Genomic DNA, 22271 nt, shown 5'->3' on the forward strand with positions numbered 1-22271 from the left:
TGTATATATCATTTCTAAAACTCATAGATAATTTATAAAGCGTTTATCTTTTTCAAAGCAATAAAAAGAAGAGGAATTATCGCGCTCTTTATACAAATAGAATGCATTGAGAATATATATATATATATATATATATATATATACACTGTATAATAGAATTATCCCCGCGGCCGATATAAATTGTAATTTGCATATTGAATTTGCAAATGAACTTCGATACGTCTGCAGTTTTCCGATCCGCGGTAAAACAAAGTAAATTGCCATTTTCGCCATGGGTATAAATATAATGACGTTTACAGTTTCAGTAATTTGTCATTTCGCGTGCGCGAAAATTTGCGGCCCTCCCGTCCATATTTACGCTAATCAACGCGGCAAAGTGGCGGGTAAACACGGTCGTGTACTGTATAGTTTTGCCGCGTGAGGTAAAACAATTTCGTCACATTTTACGCGTCCGCGCGCACGCGATGGATCCTTTCCAAACAAAATAAAAGAATATACACATCTCTCTCTTTTTCTCGTTTTATATATATATATATATATATACAATATATATAAAATACATATATACATATGTACGCAACAATTATAGCAACGTTGGCGCCGTTCGCGCCCCGGCGTACACATATAACTCGCAACGCCAATTTATAAACGGATTCTAACACCGTAGCAGAGCTCTGTGTTTAACACGCAGCATCACCGCGCGATAACGATATCGCCGGGATCGCATTCGCGCCACCCGCGCCGCCGGCATGCATAGAACATACCGATTTGCCGCACACGGCCGCTCCGTCGCAGTTGTAAATTCGTTAATTAACTAAGGCAATTGCTTCTGTAGCCCCGGTAATACTGTTCAATCCTGCACAATGTGTAACATGTATGATACGATGGTGAGAAACTGCGCCGAAGGCAACTCGAAATACGATTAATGATAAATATACGAGGAGTACGTAACTCTGTATAGCGTATCATTAATTTCGGAATTTGCGCGATTACCAGTCGTCCTTAAAAAAAAAAAAAAAAATATTAAAATGCCATTTTTAAAAATGTTCTACATATTTAAATTATTCGCTATTATTCCCCTCCGAGGAAGAGATACTTTTCTCGCAATTGACTCTAGGTAAACTTGGATTGGTGTTCGCGCGATCGATTTCGAAGTTTCCGTTTCTCCGTCTGAGATTAGTCGGCTAATTCGCGTTTACAGGTATATATGTATACGAAAACGGAGCGGAGCTTCCATACTCTCTCTCTCTCTCTCTTCTCTCGCGTATAAGTTTAATCGAAGGCTTTTACATCGAGCATCGTGTGAATAACGCAGCTGCCTGTTTCTGTATCTTCGTCAGACGCCGAAGAAGAACGGCGACGCGACGACTTCATTACGCGGCGCTCGCGGGCAATCGATCGAAATTTCGCCGGTTAACTTGGAGACACACCGTACGGATTTATTAGTTTGCATCTATGCCAGTAGGACATATTTATTTATTGCTTGTCGATATATCGACTGCTAGTTTCCTATCACACATAGCTCACAATTTACGATCGCGTATGTACGCGCGTGGATTTATGCGCGTGATTGCAAAAAGCCCGCGGCAAAAGGAACACATTTAGTTAGAGCAATCTCATCGGTGGGGAAATAAAAAAACACGAAACCCTCGAGCGCGCGCGAACACTCTTTCGCCCTCGGGTCATAATTTTATTGCTCGTATCAGTGATATTGCAAGTAATTCTTTGAAAAGCGCGATAGAGAGAGAGAGAGAAAGAAAGAGCCGGAGGCTTCATTTGAATATCCGTGCCGTTGTATGAACGAGTGACGAGGAGAAAGAGGAGGCAAACTTGGCAATCAGTGCCTATAGCACCTGTCGCGTGACCGCTCGTCCACGGATTCCTTTTTTTTTTTTCGAGGAGCGTAGTAATTCCACCACTGATGCCGTTATTGCCTTCAGCTTCTCGGGGTATAAATACAGACACATACATGAGTACAGACATTTATTACGTCCTTTCGCCCAATATATCGCTGCAGAATATTCGCGATTAACGTGTCGCGCGACTTGACGATGAATTAATTGATTCGGCAAAATTGCCCCTTTGCGAATCGCGAGATTTGTGCGACGGAAAATTTGTCTCAGACATATTTCGAGGGGTGAAAAAAAAATTAATTTTCAGGAAGAGCTTGAACAACACTTCGCGCGAATATATCGAAATAACGATCGACGATTAGAATCCGAGAGGCCTTCGTCAGTAATTACCGGTAATGTATCAATGTACCGGTAATTACGCGCCGCGCGCTCTATCTACGTCAGTTACAAAATCAATCACGCGATCACTCGTTTGGCCTCTGCCCATTTACGTTTGAAGTCGAGTTGAGAATCGATCGCGTATCTAGTTGGCCTAAATTCCGTTATTACACAGGTTCACGAAAGAGCCTGGGAAAAAAAAAGGATAAATCTCATGGCGCCAAACATTGGATTGCGAAAGTTGCAATTTTTATGTTTGCGTGAAATATATACATATATGTACACTTAATTATATGGTTCTCGACTATACTGCCATGTTTCCTTGTCGTTATGCCATAACCGTCGGATTTACGCAAAACACTATAATAAAGCATCATTAAATTACAGAGTTGATAACAGATGATGAGAGTTTTGATCTGATCCAACTTTCACGTAGTTAATTGCCAAAACACGCGAACGGAGCAACCGCGCAATTTTTTTAAATTAAATAAAAGCTCGACGCGTATTGTATTGTATATTACACCCTGAGCGTTGGTTTTGTCAAAATTGTCACAATTCCGAGTAACATCGATGAAAAAAAAATATAACGAGAAAATATGATATATAAAATTTGCGCGAAGGAACAATATATACCATATACCAGGTGTGCGATTAAATCTGTAAGCGTGATATCAGTGAAAGCGCGAACGCGGTTAATTTCCTGTTTAATTAGAACTTCCGGTACACGAAGGGGAGAGAGCGCGAGGGTAGAGACGCGGCAACCACGTGTCCGATAAACAGACACGTACTGTATAACGAAAGAGAGGCAGGAGAGCATGAGGGACCCGCTTGTTTGAAATCCACGCTCTTGTCGCTCTCTCCGGTCGGGCACACGCCGCTATAATAATGTATGCACGCACCCTCCACAGAGTCAGCCAACCATCCGGTTCGCCAGCCGACCGGACCGAACCCGATCCAGAGCAGAGCAGAGCAGAGCGGAGCGGAGCAGAGTCGGTTTTCCGGAAACATATTCTATGCATACATGCATGTTCAACACCTGCGAAGCAAGTCCGGTCGCCGCCGGTAGTCGGGATGTTAAATTACGGCATTTAAATAATTTCGTTTAATCTCCGTGCGGCCCTTCTACTGCTTTCTCTACGGCTTATACCACTTCTGTACCCTTCTCCAACCGTTGACCTACCTACATATCCATCTATCTTTGGTTATTTATTTTTATTTAATTCTTCTTTTTTTTTCAGCTATCTCTCCAATCGGAGCAAATTGTTATCGCAAAGAATTTTTTTACATAATTCTTGGAGAATATTCGTAGTGCCGAAAAATTTCGAAAAATATCTTCCAATGGCTTTTCGCCCGGCAAGTGTGCTAATTAAACGCACGGGTATAACATGTGTTTTTATATCGCCGACCGTCGTGTTATAAACGCCACATTCGCTGATATTTCCCGGCTTTAGGTCCACATTTCGCTCCGCGAGCGTTAAAATTGCATGAATGCATAATAAGATATCTTGTCGTTTTATATGCAATGTAAAATTACATCAGGTTTCCGCAAGAAATTCGCTATATTTATCGAATAGGATTAAAAATAAAATTGCGTACGTAATATTCAAAATAACTTTGCTATATTATGTATATAAGGCAACGTCGGTACTTTTTTTGCGGCAAAGCCCTGCAGAAAAATCTCGATTAAATATACTACCTCTGTCTTTGTTAAAGAATCCTTATGTAGAGAATGCAAGAAAGGTCGCGGAGAAAAGCATTCCATGGATATTTTACAGCCGTTATACAAGCGACAAACTTGTAAAAAAACTTGTCAAGATGCGATATCGTGCGTAAATCACAATGGCAGTGTGTAACGCGATAACGACACGATTGTGTCGCCTGCGAGTGACTACTCATCGCAAAGAGTGATGTACAACGGCAACCAACGGCAACGTGATTGATAGCACATACGTCGGCTTTATCCGCGCGTTATCCTCTACCACCCCGCAATCTGGCTTCCTAGAAAATACGTTTCACCGCGCGCGGCGTGACAAATTTACTTCGAGCCTCTAATCGCATTGTGCATATCGATCGGAAATGAGGAATCGTTAATCGAAAAATTTACTGCCGAAAAGATGCTTTAAATCCTGTATTTAAAGGAACGCGAAAGAAGGAAGGAAGGTAGCTCTACATTTCTCTAAAAATATGGAGGGCCATCTTTCTCCCTTTATCTTATCTTCTCCCTTAGACGATCTCCTATTTTATCTGATCGACTAAATTATTTAAATACGTAATTTCCTAAAAATCTATAGATCAAAGTCCGTTTAAACTCTTTATATAATAATCTCGCCGCGGCATTTAATTTACTCACTGTTCGTAGCATTTTAAAGAACGACAATAGAGAACGGCAACGGCGAGAGAAAAGAAATTTCTCCTCCTCTTCCACTCATGTTTTTCCATCTCGTGCGTCTCTCGGCGCCGCGCAGTTAAGTCGGCGCACTCGCATTCAGCGCGAAGTGATAAAGATGGAAAGTGGCCGGCATTTGCATGTTTATTCCACTTCTTTAATTCCGACCGCTCTTTCTCTCTGCCGTCCTGCGGCGGCAAATCGCGCGCGAAACGCACACGCGAAAAAATATACGGCATGAGCTATTCATCCCCCGTCTCGCACGTCGCGGTGGCAAAAGCCGCGAGATCGTATTGTGTGCTCCATCGACTGCTGCTGCTGCTGCTGCTGCTCGAATCCGTTCGCCGTATCTCTCACATCGAGAGAGAGAGAGAGAGAGTTCCGACCGTCTGGAATATTCATTCGACGCCGCCGCGTTATGCGCCGATCTGTTTCACTTTCGATTAAAAGCGACTGAAATGTTATTCTTTCCTTAAATCACGATTGATTGTCGAAATAACGCACGGTTGGATTTTTTATGACAACGGAACATCGATCACATTCGAAGAATATAAATATATAATTAATTCCTCTCTTACGCGCGATTAAGGTCATGTGTTATAGAATATATATAAGTAATATTAATAATTGTAAGTCCATTTCACTATTAACTGTTCTTTTATTTATGCGAGATTTTATTTCGATTAGATTGTCAGATCTTGATTATTATTGCTTTGTATTACATGATTAATGTCGAGTTTTCTAGGACACTCTATATATAAATAATACAAATCATTTGATATTCATTTCCATTTTCGAAATTCTCTTCCCTCGCCCGAAGCATTATTTTGATTAAATTCATCGCCGGAAAATTGCGATAAACGATAAAATGACATTTGTGTGTCTGACTAATCGTGTACATTTTCACTTAATTCGGAAATTCGAGATCGGAAATTTCGAAACTCCTTGTATTGTCTCCGCGTGTTTGGCGCTTGTAAAATTTGATTTGAATTTGCTTTCGACTAACTCTCGCGACATCGAATGTTCGATTCCATTGAATCTGAGATGCAATGGTGCAAGAATTTCGCCGATACTCGCGCTTACATTCGAAATCTTCGTGCAAACTTTCTATAGGAGACGCGAAACATACAACCGTTGCCGACCATCGTCTCGTTCGGAAACCAAGTTTATATACATACGTAGACCCGTCTCGTTAATCCGGCTAGAGTACAGTCAGAAATGGAAGCTATTAGAAGTTTTCGATTCGACTTGTTAATTATCCTCGAGACTTGATTTCTCTCGCGTCGAAATTCGCGCGCGACAGCGACAATTTAATCCCATGCCCAGAACTTCCGAGAGCCCCGAACTTCCTCGCGAACATAATCGAGCGTATGAATCAAAAGTGAAACATATTTTCCCTCTCAATCATATTCTATTATTGTATTTTATAATAATTGTTAACGAAAACTCCTATAATAAAAATTCCAAATAAAATTGATTTGAAATGAGAGAGATCATTTGAATCAAATCTCTCTTCTCATAAATGGAAATTATAGAAAAATTTTTAATATATTTTTATAAATATATATTAAAGAGAAATTAGAGAAAATTAGAGAATTTCGTATATGCCGATTGAAATAAATAAATGTTACATAACTTTCAACAGACAAGATTAACACTTTCGCTGGCTCTTGGTATTCTGACCATCAAAAGCTTACATACACGAGCCAACACTAGCTTCGGCAACTAGTCGACCAGATATCGGACACGTGTGGTATGATGACGTGGCCAAATTCCATGACATTTCGCAAATTAGTGAAATTCCGAGAAATTCCCTCTCCGGGTCAGACCGAGAAGCATATGCGATCGCCACGTGAACCGCAGGATTTCATTAGTGTTCTTACGCATGTAAAATCTGTCAGCCGCAAAGTCCAGTTTCAAATATTTTACTTAATTACCATTCGGTGCATGAAAAAAAAAACAGAATTATTTCAATCGTATAATTTTTAAAAATCACCCGCAAGTATAAAATATATTATACTTGTTAAGTAAAATTGCATACAGATAAATATATTAAAAGAAAATATAAAAATGCGCTAAAAACCGTGTAGAAGAAATGCGTGGATTTATATATAGATTGACCTTTAACCCGTATTTGCAAAGTGTCACTCTAATCCGACCCATTGATCATACATCACGATGAAAATTTCGTTGACCCTGACGCAAAACGTTCGACATATCGCGGGAGCGTCACGGGAAAGATCAATGCATCATTTTGCGCAAAATGGCAGAATGGGTCAAAAAGGCCGGCATAAATCTTCACCTGGGAGAATTTTTATGGCGTCGTTACGCTCTCACCGTCGAAAAGCGCGATCCATTTGATACCTATGCATTAATGACGAACCATCGCGCCATATGGATATAACGTTGCATGTATATCGCCGACTGAAATAATATTCACACCAACGCGGCGGCGGGAAATCAATTACATTTTCGATGGATCTCTTTATCGAGATATCGCCGCGGTATATCATCGCGCAGGCCGATTCAAGTTATACGCTTTTACCGAAATCTGTGTTATCTCAGAGAGAGACAACGGCATTTATAATAATCGCGAGAATATATCGGTATCGTATTTCACGGCGTGTTATATATATGTAATATTCATTCCTCTCGGATAGAAGCTTTTTTCTCTTTTAGCTTTAACCGAAAAACCTTTAATACTCTTGTGAAAAATATCAAAATAACACGAGTGTGCCGCTACGGCGCGATCTAATGTCACTTACAAATGAAGGCACACTACTTTTATCTAGCTGGCGTCGTTTCTATTTCAGGAATGAATATTGCGTAACCTACTTTCCGCTGTATTTTTTTCAGAGAGAAAAAGAAAATTCAGATTTATACGGTCTCTCAGTAATGTATCCTTTGACGTGTCATTTAAAGCAAATACATTGAGATCTATTTCTCCTTTAATATCTACAAGATAGATTGTCCCGGACATTTTTCTTAACAACGGCGAATAAAATAAAGATTGCGTAGGTGTGAAGATTTGATAAACACTTTTGCCTGAAAAGCCACTTGTTCGTCCGCTCGCGAATAATAGAGACACGATGCATTCCCTCGGGTCCGAGTGGCATGCGAGAAAGTGAACTCCTGCATATGTAGGTGCGAGACGGTTTTGATTATGGTGCTATACTAGACGCCGCGCCAAATAGGAATCCGGATTTACGCACACGAGTGGCCATACCGGTGCAACGAACACGTATTTCGCTTGGTAATCTAGCCGGCCGAATAGTTGAGCTTTCGGCCAAACTTTGATTGACCGAATGATCGACTTGCTTAACACAGCGAGAGAACCCAGCAGGTCTCTAGTATCTAAGCGTCTGTGTTCGCTCAATATAGCCCAAGTCGCGTAAACTTCTTATATCTGTCGCATAAACTTTGCTGTATACAAGAACAAATACAAGAACGTATTATTGCTGAATTACATCGTCGTAAGGTATATGAATATTGACGTTCGTAACAAAATTACCACCACGGGAGATAAATAAAGCAACGAATACAATTTTGAAATTCTCTTTGTGTGTCTTGTGAATTATGGAAGGAATTATTTAAATAAGACCTTAAATTTATATATAACGCGCGCTGAGAATATTTAATTTATAATATTTCGCTTTTTATGACTTATTCACGAAATAAGGCGAATATTGAACCTTGACAGAATTCTGCCATATAATTCCTAAATATATTTTTAATATTCTGTATATATATACTATATACAATAATATTTAGTGCGCAATGTAGAGATCGCATATGTTATATTTAGCTTTCTAAAGATAGCGTCGCGAAATATTCATGTGTGACACGAAAAGTATGACCTACAGAAATGATCTGCAGGACACGCGGTGAATATTTCAGAAGATGGAATATTCGTATTAAGTATTCACAGAAATATTATTTTTATCAAAGATTTTTATATTGTACATGGGATACAGAATATTCCAAGATACATGCTTCAATACATGAAAACAAATTAAAAATATGTATACATATATAGCGCTAATTTAAATATCAAAGCCTCGCGATACTTATAAAAATATCAAATATTATTTAAAAACATTAATTCTTTTTTATTAGGTGAACTTGATATAAAAAGTCAAGGATATATAATAAATAAGGCAATTAGTAAATAGCTATCTTTTATATAATTTTTATCGAGGAAAATTCAATTTCAGGTATTATCGTTCGACCGAAATAATTTGCAAACATTTGTATGCAAATATATTAATAATTTCTTCAATCTTTGAAAGATACCGCAAAAGTGAGTTTTAATTTCGCGTCTGCATTTTGCACATTTATTTTAGTTATATAAAGCTATGCAGCATTCTCTGTTCCGCTGTTAGGGAACATTCAGTATTCGTGCAACCATTTGTAAAATTGCCTCGCTGTTTGCTTTCGTATTTCGATATTTCCGTTCGCCTTGTTCACGTTCGGATTCAAACGTCGAGTCCGGCCATTTCACGCTTGTTGAACAGCGGACAACACCGCAATTTGGATAAGGATCCTGACTGGATAACCGACTTTTAAAAATTTCTAATCCTTTTGTCAAACCATAAAAAATCGAAAGAGCAAAAAAATATCAAGATGTAAATTTGCGTCTTCTAATATCGTAAGAAAGAAACGTCACAAAAATTACGAATAATTGCCTAATATTTCTGCGAATTTTTTTCTAAAAATTCGACGAATATGTTTGGCTAAAGTTTGCGACAAGACAAGTGCGTTTAGAATTAGGATGACAAGGAATTACATATTTTCCGGTATTGTCCCACCGACTGGCAAACATCCTCTATATATAGCTGTACAAATATCGCGAGGCTTTCGAATATTTAGAACGTAGGAGCCCGCAATTCCCGCCGGTAAACTGGTTTGCGCGGTAATTTCAATTATCGTATTGCATGGAGGTTCGTCTAACTTCTCCCTCATAAATACATTAGTGTTAGTGATTTAACGCGGATGTGCAAATATCCGGGTAGTCGGGCACTCTCAGTTACTAGCCAAAACTTAACAGGCAAACCCGGGCCCAGGCTCGCTCGAGAACGCCGAGAGTTTGAAAAGGCCATTCATTCGAGTAAATATTTGGATGACAAGAAGGAAACAGACTGTTCACAATTTCCGCCAAGAAACCGCTTCATTTCTCAATTCACTCAAATTTTTTATTTTATCAAACTACCATTTTCTCATTCTTCTCGTATTATACATATATATATATTTTTTTTTAAGCGACCTAGCTCTAACAATAATTAAAAAAAATTGAATTTTGAATTCTGGTCAATCATCAAAATAAATTTTATTTTTCATATGTATCTCACATAAATATTATTCGCGTTTTCATCACATTATATATAGAGATATCATTATTTATAGATCCAATCTAAATTTAAGAATTGTATCGGATTTGTAATATCAGTTTCTGCTAGAAATGCAACGAGTGGGGTATATTTCGAGAACTGCGTTACATTTTTAGCATCTTTAGCCGGAAAGACATATTCTCGCCGTACGACGGAAATTTCATCTCCACAACCTCGCGTAGGGCTCAAGAAACTGTTCGCTTAGTGGCGGTGCACTGCCAATGCTACCAGTTGCATGGAAAGAGAGCAAAAGAGGACCCGCGCCGAGCTTAATCCCGTCGTCGTCGTGGAAAAGTTTTGCATTCGCGAAGATTTTCTCGCAAGCCATCTCGCTGCGCGCGTTTTTATTCGCACGATGATTCACTTTGACACCGCTGCAATTCTCGACCCTAATAATCCCGGCGACCTATTTCCCGCAACCACGAGTATTCCCACGTATTATGGAATCTGCTGCCGAGTGGTAACTGCGTTTAATCTTTAAAGATCGATACGGGACGCGCGACTTAAATGCATTGTCGTGGTAAAATGACGTTTGCTCTTTGGGAAATAATCAAGAAAATTAAACAATTTTGAATGTTGAAGATCAGCGACGCGATTTTACAAAATAAAAATACACGCCGATATTGCTATTTTAAGCAAGCTAATTTTACTTTCTTTTTCTTTGGTATTTATAGTTGAGAAAAGAAGCGATAAGTCTTCGGAACACGCGATACGTTGGCGAATATAATCGAAGCAATATATCTAAAAACTTTTTTTTTCCCTTCGTCCCACATTTATAATATAACAAACGGTGGCAAAGTTCAGCTACCGGGTAGTTTGCCCGGGCGCCCTCGGGGCGAAATCAAAGATATATCATGTACTATACGCAAGCGTCGCTCATAAAATCAGAGTCTCCCCCGTAAACACGATTGCCGCGACGGTGCATTTTGAGGTCGAAAAAGACATAAGTGCTCAACTTGCACGTCGCGCAATCTGCGTTGCAACGTAACCAGATTATTCCGCTACCGCGTAAATATACGCGCAAATGCAATTGCTCATGCACGCTGCGCTCGCGCACATTTTATGAAATTGGCAACCTTCCACTCTACTGCTACTCGCGTAAAATATGTATATAATGGTGTACTGAAGAAATCTATTGAAATTATTAAGAAAAAATTATCGTGTATAAAGTTTTAATTTGTCTCCGACTTGTAGTTAATTTTTTTTCTAATAAAATTTTCGAGATTTGTTAAGCGCTTCTGGTATATTAAATTCCAGAGATGCACAGATAGGTAACAAATCTCATTTCTGAGTTAAATGCAAGAATATTTTCCTTTGACGGTATTTTCAACTAAAAATTTTCCGAGGAGATATAGTGTCAAATGCGCTAAAAAGTTTGGCGAAAAAACAGCGAGTAATAACATTTTCGCTGGGGAAAACCTTCGCTTCCAAATTTGTCAAAAGATTTCTTAGATGAAAGAGAGCGAGGTAAATCCCGAGGAAAGCCCTATATAAATCGGAAGAAAGCAAAGTACGTAACGACAGTTCAAAGTGCGCGACCGAGGGCGCGCGCTTATTGGTTGTAAAACGAGAAGCCCATCTGCCCGCGATATAAGACATCGGTGAACCCTAAAAATCGACTCCTATCCGCTACCGATCACGGTAATAAGTCAGCCAGCCGATACCGGCGTACCGGGTGCGCTTAAAGTGCGGATTATCTCGACTAAAAAATTCTTCCACCATGCTTGCGCGCGACGCAATTCGATTGTTTGATCTTAAAGGAATAAAGTATTGAAATAAAAAACACTTAAATTTGAAATTTCTAAGAAAATTAAATTTTAATAAGGCTAAGATAAGATATAAGATTAAACTAGACATTTTATATATTTAATAATAAATTATAACTATATTTATTATAATCGTTGGTAGTAGGTACTGAACTAATATTTGGTGTTTTTTCATCTTATTAAAGCGATATTATCACGTTTTTCTCGGATCACTTTTTTCAAACCTACACGCCGACTGGCAACTAGTAGAGAAAAAACAAGACGACGAGTTTCGCGTTTGCGAGAATATCGCTTGTGATAACAATATTGCTGGCACTTCGCGGGACAAAGTTAATTTCGTTGCGGCACTCGAGCTAATCGATAACGAAATTCTGGTGGCGCTCGTAAATTCCGAAATGGGATCAACAACTTCCTCTCCAATGTCAACAGGCCGACGAGAAATTTGTAGGGTTCGCGCGATGGGTGGGAGTTGACTCAGGGAATGGGTGAACCCAGACGACTACCAGGGGGTGGTGACGGGAGGAGAAGGAAGCGAAATTTTTCGCGTTTTATGCGAACGTCTCAACGCCCGAGTATACGGCATTGTTTTTCGTGTGGCAGCTGGCCCGCATGGGGCGGAACAACACTAAACTCAAGATTCCGGACCGACACGGGAGCAGTCTTATCGGCGCTCGCCTTATTTTTAATAAAAACTACGACGGTGAGGAAAGGAGAAGAGAGCGCTGAGATTAAAAAATTCACCGGTGCCCGGAGGCACTCGATGGCCTCGTAACTTAAAATTAAGAAAATTAGGAAGCTGCAACGACCGGTTGAGCTTGCAAAACGCTCACATCCTCTGTTCTCAGAAATTTGATAATAATTACATCGCGAATAACGCATTTGAGAGGGCACATCGATGTTGCGTTAACTTTATCGGGCAACTTTTTGCAAGACTAGCTTTTAATCATAATTTAATCGCGAGTAACGAGGAAGTGTAGAGATTTAGCGCGCGATAGATTAGTTTATACGCGTTCGGAGATATTGTATTAGAAAATTATATATGTAATTTATACTTTACACGCTACGATTCTTGGGATAACATTAATTCTGCTATTAACGTCGCGTTAACCTAGGCTGTTCGGTAGTAAAGTTACGAAAATTTTGTGCGAAATGAACAAACTTGGCGCAACGAGCTGGTTAAGTTTCCTACTTTGTCTATCACGTCGCGCGACAGTCGGAAATATCTAAAAAAGGGAGGAACGCGGAAATTACGCGCGACATATAAAAGCGTCAGAAAAGTGAAAAAATTTTCGCGGCTCTCTCGGCGGTAAACAAGTAATGCGAACGACCATTAAATAGTCATAATGACAATAATTAGTATTTCATGCACTGAATACAGGATTTAACAGGTGTCGAGCATTTCGACACAATAGTTTCATTTTCTCATCAAGATTTTTTTTTTTTTATTATTAAATTGCACAGATAAAAGAGAGACAAGATCACTCACCGGAAATACCGTCGTAGGTCCACCATTCCTCCCAACTGGCTTCGGATTCTGTAAATAAAAATAACAAATAATTAGAAAATTATTAATTTTTTTTTTCAAATTCAACTACTTAAGCTTAACTATTAACGTTAACATGAGAGCGATTATCACTTAAAGTATGACACGCGTGCGTTGCGTGTTGGATTCCGATATCGCAATTTTCTTTTCCGTATATCTCGCTCGAGCAAACCCGAGAGATCCCGCGAGACACACACATATATATATATATATATATATATATACGGCGGGAAACTTTAAAGCTCTATCACTGCACCGAAGACGGCGCGACGGGTCGGACCGGATGGTGACCGATGCATCGATCAATTGCAATTGTAGATCAGGGGGGGGGATAGGGGAAGAACGATCGATCAATCGATTACCGTGGGCGAGAATTCTAAGGCAACCGTTCTCGAATCGTGCCACGTGGTTTTATACGCGTCATACATGCCCGAAGTGCGACGGAGTTGACCCGCTCGCACGTGTACACATGCGGGAAACTCGCTCTGTCTCTCTCCCTCTCTGACAGCTTCTCCGAGCGTACACCATCGACCCCATACCACTTTAGAAGCTGACCCATATTCGATTATCTGGATGCATGCCATCCAGCGTCGTACTGCAAACTAATTGCTTCAAATTGGAAAACTTTCTCGGGCTACCTCGGATCTCTCGCCTCTCTCTATTGTCAATCTCGGCGTGCCTCTCTCCGCTCTTCCCGGTATATATACCGGGAAGATATTTATAGCATCTGCTCCGTTTCGGAGCATTCATGATCTATCGGCCGTTACGGACTACCGACTCGTGTCTATAATATCTGACGCGACACATGTTTATCCGCGCGCGACACGGCATACATGCACGCTGATTGGACAGTGTACACCTTAATGGACCTGGCAAGCACGTGCCACTGTAACTAAACCTACGCGATTATGTGCATACCATCTCTACAGGCGATCTACAGGGTGTCCGGGAATTTTTGCGCCGATTTCGGGAGTTTATAAAGAAACGCATCGCCGAGGAAAAATTCGACGTGACGCGGATGTAACTAATGCGATATATCGATCTTGGCGAGCTTATCAAGACCGAGTTCTCCGTAGCATACCTTTCGAGATGAATGACTTATATCTAAAAACGTCGAAGGTAAGAGTCTCGACTTCGCGAATTGATGCGTCACGTGAAATCCGGTTCCTTACGTACATCGGATGGAGTACGTGCAAACTTTGGCTGTCAAGTACGAATACAAATGGAATATCGCGAGAAACGCATAGTCGATGGTGACGTTCGTCACTGTCATGTTGGACAGATGATATTATCAGCTCGAGAATAGACTTGCTCGCGCGAGTCTTGGACTCGTGATATTAAAATCGTTGTCGAACCGAAAACAGAGCAAGCGAATAAGTCATATACATGATATTTTTACATTATTTTTCAAATCTATCTTCGACAAGACTGCATTAAATTTTATATAAGATTGCTAATGATAGCATCGCAAAAATAACTGTTAATGCTCTCTAAACATAAAGTTATTGTTGACCTTAATAGAGATATTATTGTTGGATTTATTTTGTCTCTTGGCAGACGGTTCGTCTAGCGTTATTCTCGTCTTGACATGATATTTTTTTATTAAAACATTTTTATCTCGATTTTTCGGCAGATGGGTTTCTTCACGAGACAATAAAGAGGTTTATTAGTCTCGTGACCCAGTCTGCAATTTTGTCCGTGACATTTCCTTCAGCGTATTTGATATCTTAAACGAACAACACGTCAAACTTAAATATTTCATTCGCGGTGTTGCATGAGACTTGTCATCCATCATTCATTACGTTTCACAATACATCCAAGTCATTTAAACGAGGCGTATAAAAAAACGATGCGATATTAAGTTTAATAAGAATTAGAGCTGGAAAGAATTCAGAGGTCGGTTTTCCTTGAGCAAAAGTCGTTTATCACAAATTTCCAATTTTGTGCGATATCTCTCTTCCTCCGGCGCACACCATACGTCAAGGTGACAAATCGTAAGATCGATAGATTCGTTAGACCAAAAACCCATGAATTTGCTATTTAATACCGCCTCGCACGCGCGGAGATACGTTTATGAGGTGCTTCCTACCGAGGCAGTTTCAATCATACGATAGCATTCATGTCGCGCGTGGATCTCGCACATATGTATATATGTCTTTGCGCGAACACGGGCCCGATACTTTTATTCCGACGCTTTTAACGCAAAAGTGTCGATAACGCAACGTATATCGTCGGGAAGACTCTCGCAGCGCGAGGCAACCGTAAAACTTCCTTTCGATTCGCGACTCAATCGCGCTCGATACCACCCCGGCGAACTTTATCGGAATGAGGAAAGTGAGAGAGACTTTCGGTAATCGCGTTACGACCCATGAAGTGCGCCCGGAAATGCATCGGGACTATACGCTTCTCTTCTCCTCTCCGCACGCATCGATGCCTGACCTGCTTCTGACGAACTACTTACGTTAAGTAGTAACGGTATGCACAAGCGCGGCCAGAGCGAACCCCGACCGCGCTCTTTTTGCCCTCTTTATCTTGCATCTCTTCCCTTTACCTTTCTCGTTTTTAAATTCTCTAGTTGCATGAGAGATGCAGCCTTTTAGCGAATAACAACAACGAAATGTTATACTTTCTTGATTACACATTTTCGCTTGCGAATGCTATATACAAGACGAATCTCGAAAACGTTCCGAACAAGAGTTTAATAATATTTACTTAACAAGATATGTTAGAATAGTTCATCTCTATATGGAAACTGCGTTGGATTTTCTTATAATTATGAAATGTGTGTTTTATAAATTAATAGAAAAAAATATAGATATGAGATTATACTTGTTAATTATTATTGTACAACATTTATTTTAAATCTATATTACTTTAAATCGAGACATCTTTCTTATTTTATAATTTGTTCCAAAAATGTATAACTTAACCTTTAAAATGTATCAAAATATTTGATTGCGTTTCACAAAATAATTTTTTGGACACTTTATAAAAATTTTACGATAAAAACTGACAGGGATAAAATATTTAATAAAGGTATAATCGTATTATATGTTATATATGTATCCCTTTACAAAACATGATAGCTTCCAACTACATCGACACGCGAAATCGAAAACAGGAGGACTTTGTTTAAAATATAAAATATCGAAAATGTTACACGAACATCAAACAAACGCGACAATAATTCGTGCAATCGGTAGCAATCCAATTCGCATATTATGTACTTTCAAAGCAAAGAATAAATGCCAAAGTTAAAGAGAGTAACAGTTAAAGAGAGAAATACCGTTACGAGAGCGCGGATTGCGCGTTCTCGAATAAAATTTGCGATGCGAAAATTCAGTGTGCACAAAAGGAAGAGAGAAAATAAGAGAGAAAAAGAGAGAAGATCGAATTGCACACTCGTCGTTCACATAAGAATTACGCAATTATACGGGCAATAAAAGTCTCGCGGCTGCAAGAATGCACTCTCAAAAGCAGCCTCGCATGCGTCGGAGCTGTATAGGGGAAATTCCGCGTGGTTTTAAAAAGAACCAAACAGCTCCTCGCCTCGGGGTAATGCCTGCGCCAATTTCTCGGCAGCGACCGTCCACCTGACAGTGTAAAAGCAATTCGGTATATATCGGCGAGAGCGCACTTACATATAATGCTTCCCTTTCGGAAAATTGTTACTCTTATTACGCACGGAATCGATAGAACGTCTATTTTGCCACGCGGCTCTCACCATCGCCATTATGCCACTTTCTCGAACCCTTTTCCCATCGGGGAAAAGGTTCCGCGTACGCTGACACGCGTCGGAATAACGAGATCGGCGGAATAATTTTCCGCGAAGCTTTCAATGATTCATGTCACGTGCTCGAGATCGAAAAAGAAAAAAAAGAAACCGCTACAAGAGATTATCTTATCTGAGGCAAATTTAATCACTATATAGATATAAAATCAAGATTTTATTTTCATTTCATAGCATACTTCTTTCTCCTCGTTTTTTTCCTGTTCTGAAAAAATGAGAAATTTGTATTTTCCGAATCCGGATTTGAACGTAAGCTTTCTCGAATAAACGAATGACTTGTTGTCAACATTGTGCGAGTAATTGTACGAGTAATCGATTCCTCGTACGATTTTTAGGACAAACAGTATCACGAGTAAGCCAATTTTGCGGGCATCTCGCGATATGCGATGGGATAGATGATATTGCCGAATCAGGGAGAAGTGTTTGCGCTAAATTAATTTCGGGTCAGGCGCGGGAGCAAAGACACGTAACGTGTATGTAGCGAACAAAGTGAAACAAAATTGAATCACGGTTCGAAAGTGCGGAGCTAGAATCGTATAGGTGCGCCCCGAGGTTATCCAGAGAGGAAACTAACGCACGCGAGAGTGTGTTAAAGCACCGCGGCGCGGATAATTTAAGTAAATATTTCTCGTGATATAAATGAAAGGCACGTGAGCCCGATACTGATTAAACATTAAAATTGATCGCTGTGAAACCATACGAAATTACAGTCCACAAATGCCGGCGCGCCGTTTCGCCAAGATAAGACTGGGCAAATAACGGCGCAGATACTATCACCGCTGCCTCTTTCTTTTATCAAGGGGCATATCAAATAAGTCTATAACTAACCATCGTAGACCGTATCGCGTATATTCAAATTATTTCGCGGTCGGTCCGCATAGAGCACGAAATATTTTCGGAATAAACTAATGGCAATCTCGATCAACATTAGACATAAACGCGCGAGTCCCAAGGATATTTCCCTTCGAACGATAAGAAACACTTCTGTGCTTGTAATGTGAGCGGTCATATTTTAATATTTTAAGCTACATGTCTCGTGAGATATATAAATATATTACAAGTTTGATCTTAGTGGTATTTTTTCGCGTTAAAAAAGTTGGCGTCCCAAAGTTTTTATTTCGGAAAAATAAAAATAAACGCCACATGCCATACCGCGAGAGAGAATTCCAATATTTGCATTACGGTTTAATCGATACAGCTCGCACGCGCCGGCAATCTCCCCGGCACGTTATAATTTCGCGTAATTCTATTCGTATATACGCGCGGCGCGAAATTACCGGGGACCCCTTGAACGACGTGACGTGAAAGCGGAACGAGATCATCGCGCCCTCTCCCACCCCCGACTAATTTTCTAATACTTATTCTTCTATTACGTAGCGTGCCCGCGCGTTACCATATTACCACACTCGTGAGCCGAATACATGCATATTCATCCATACGTCTTTATATAACGGCGCGGCCGCACACAGCTAAGGATCCCCTTTTTTGCATAGAGAGCCGCCCCGTATAAACGGATAAATTCAAATTGAAGCAGCACAAAAGTGTAAATGAACTTTTCCCCGAAAAGGGCCGCTTGTCCGGGACGAGCACCGCCGACACGGATGACTCTAAAGGGCCGGATGGCCTTTGCGTATATAGTATACACGTATATATATATATATATATATATATATATATATATATATATACGGCAGCCTCCCCGGATTAAAAGATGAAAAGAAGTACGAGCGACGACGACGGCATACACTCACCAGACAGTTAATGACCGACAGTATTCTTTCCTTCGTGCATTTAAACGACCGGCGTGTAAATTTCCTTTATAATGGAGTTTAGTACAAAAGCTGGTCAACTTCACATGCTAACAAGCTTTTTCGAAACATAAAAATCTCCATAAAAATGCAATACGTCTCAGTCTTTTTATAATATTTTATAAAGGATGTTGTTCTCTATAAGAAAGTAAAGAAGGTATACGCGCAATTCTTCGACGCGCAAACTCAGTTTACTCTACAAAGTTTACACAGTTAATTGTCTGTAAATAAATAGAAATAATCCTTTTATCTTATTAACATGAAAGTACATATAACTCTATAATTTCACAATAGAAAATTTACGTAAGAATACCTAATTTGTTTCTTTTTCAAAGCATTTTTTAAATGTTACTTTTTCAATATAAAAATTGTCTAGGTTTTTTTTCTATAAAGTTGAGACTAATATATGCATATGTTATATATACATGTATCAATAAAAATATATAATTATTAAAGATTATTAAAAATACTTAAAAATTATAGCAGAAGAGAAGCGAATGGCAAGCAAATTTTTTACTCCCTACATATGTTGGTCGCGAAGAGTCCAACGGATGTGAGAATGGGGTGTAGAACCGCGGTATTCGTTCGCACCCGAGCGAAAGGGACGCGAAATGGGTTACACGGAGAATGGTAAGATAGCGAGAAAGAAGGTGAGAGTCGGGGTGTCCAAACGAGTGGCCAAATGTAATTTAAAGAAGGAGCGAACTTCATCTCCCGCCAGCCGTCCCTAGCCTCAGGCAACGACCAGGAAAGAAGGCGAAAAGTTCAGTCTGGTTTACAATTCAGTCCGCATACAACCGACCGACCCTGTCTTTCTTCTCACCATCGTGCCTTTATTTCGCCTTTACTCCCATCGCCTGTTTGATTTCGCCGAATTAGCTGTATAGTCCGTTTCGAGTTTACCTAGCGCGAGTCGCTGCAATCGATTTTATTATATGAATAATATTCATGGCTTTTCATTCCCTATTCAACACTACGCGATCAAATGTAAAGCTTAATGTACCTAAAGCTTGTTTCATATCGATTTCAATTTTGGGGTTTGCAGAAATAAACGCTCGATGCTTGTATTTACTCGCATTTTTGAGACACAGCGTTTAATATTCTGGCTGTCTCGTGTGCTTTAAGAATAATTAAAGATAAAATATAAGCAGTATAAACAAGAAGTATTTTAAAAAATCAGCTGTTATATTACTCCATCGCCTTAAATGCTTTTAGAAAAATAAAAACATGAACATTATATATATTCTTCTTTATATTAATTATTTTTTATATCTTGTGTACTTCTATAAATAGAATGTATGCTTCTTAAAAAAAGAGAAGAAAAATTATATAAATAGAAAGCGCAGCTATATATAAAAGAGAAAAAGGGGAAGAGAGAAGACCTTATAATTTTATATCTAAAAATATCTAACGGCGCGCAAAAGGGGAATTTCTATAAATAGTAATATTTATAATAGTAATGTAATTCAGATTAAAAACCGCGAATAGATATAGAATGTAACTAAAGATATATTTGAACACAAGATGCGATATGCATATGTATACATACATACATACATAGATTCTCAAAATCTCTGGATATATTTTTAATAGCAGACTTTCCGATCAATCGATTTTTTCTTAATTCTAACGTATAATTGAATGTAAGACTATACTGGAAGAAAACGATCAGAAAAGAAAGAGAGAGGGAAATATAAGATTAGACAGATCAAAACATACGCTTATCGCATCGATTTCCCATAATTTATTCCTAGTGTTTAATTGACTGCTTCGACAGAAAGAAAAGACTACTATCAATATCAGAGAATAATATTAGATTCCACCTAATCGAATATTCATTTAACCGTAATGTGATTTTTGTCGAGGATATTACACTTATGATAATGAAAAACCGATGGAAAATTGTGAAAAGCGTACACCATTTCACCCTTCGATATTCACTTAATGTGTAGTTTCAGCAGAACGGATGCGATTCGTTAAGCTTGATATCGCCGTGCACTTGCGACGACAGCGGCAATAAATCGCACACGCGCACGCGAATTCTCGGGCGATTCAAAATGCCGTCGGCTATGTGTTTATAGGTGCGAACAGTCCGTGCGTCTACGTGTAAACTGTGTAAGCCATTTTTTTACGCGTAATTCACATGCATAATTCACACGCGAACTGCACCTCTAATAACCGCTTATCCGTTTTTTTCTAAAATAAAAACACTTTAATAAAAAAAAAAATAAATAATAATAATTTATGATCATATATTACCTACATACTTGCATTATATTATTTATTATTTTTAAAACAATCCATTTTATACTACGTTCTCGAAGCTGCACGAAGCTGCGAAATCTCGAATTGAAAGTACTCTCTGGTTAAAAAAAAAAAAAAATTAATTTATGATCACTACGCTGTATTGTATTATTTATTATTTGTAAAACAATCCATTTTACACTATATACGTTCTCGCTGCGCGAAGCGAAATCTCGAAAAGTACTCTCGTTCATCGATCAGACACCTCGGTTCGACAATCGTCGAGTGCGCTACTCGTCAGTCCGACCAAACGTAAAGCTATACTACTACTTGAACGCCTCGTGCCGCCGCATCGCGCCGAAAGGATATCGAACCGGCGTCTGAAATAAGCGTGGCCGTAAATACGTGAACAGGATGGTCCCCTTAATCCTAATCCCCGCTCGCGCGGATCCCCATCCATTCTCGAATTTACAACCCTCTCGCCGAAGCGGCGCCGCGACGGGCCGCGTCAGGCGCCGTCGAGTCTCGTTTCGGCGCCCTCATCTTCCGCGGCGCCGTTCTACGAGCGTTTTAGCCATCGTCCTCGTCGTTTCCATTTTGCGGCGCGTAAGGGGGATGAAAACGAAAAGGAGAGAAAAGGAAGACGGGATTTCTGTTGGAATAAAGGTCTCGCGCACGAGAGCCGGGTTTACTCCGCGTCATCAGCGTAATTGTATGCGAGGGAATAAACAAAACTATAAAGCGCGCTCGCTGGTCCGGATTACTTTCCCGCAACTTCTCTCCCCACGCCCATTTTTCTCATTGACCTCGCTATGTCGGCCTCCTTTTCCTTCCTCTCTCTTACGCGAAAGCTCCTTGCGTTCCTCCGTTCTCTTCCGAGGCTTTCGGAATCGAGAAACGCGCGTGTGCGCCAGACTCACACGTGTAACCCGTCGTCTACAGGGTGTTCTAAAATAATATTCTACAAAACTGAATATTATAATAAAAATGTCATGTGCGCGTGCACAGAAAAAAAGGAATCCTTGATTCAAGTATATTTTTATTCTTGAACGCTATTTGATTGATTTAAGCATAGAATGCTCTTTGTAATCACAAATTTTCATTTGCCTTAATAAT

At 39.6% G+C, this 22271-nt stretch overlaps 1 protein-coding gene across 3 annotated transcripts in view; it reads right to left on the reverse strand.

The window, feature by feature from the left end:
* Nucleotides 1–22271, reverse strand: part of CARPA (Carbonic anhydrase-related protein A) — a 133620-nt gene that overhangs the window by 61839 nt on the left and 49510 nt on the right. For all 3 annotated transcript variants that reach the window (XM_029303531.2, XM_029303530.2, XM_029303529.2), the window contains exon 2: nucleotides 13257–13304. In XM_029303531.2, the coding sequence (XP_029159364.1) occupies nucleotides 13257–13304 (48 nt within the window). The remainder of the gene's footprint in view (nucleotides 1–13256; nucleotides 13305–22271) is intronic.

Source organism: Nylanderia fulva, unplaced genomic scaffold, assembly GCF_048542155.1.
Source record: "Nylanderia fulva isolate GAGA-0341 unplaced genomic scaffold, ASM4854215v1 Scaffold27, whole genome shotgun sequence".
Taxonomy (NCBI): Eukaryota; Metazoa; Arthropoda; class Insecta; order Hymenoptera; family Formicidae; genus Nylanderia; species Nylanderia fulva.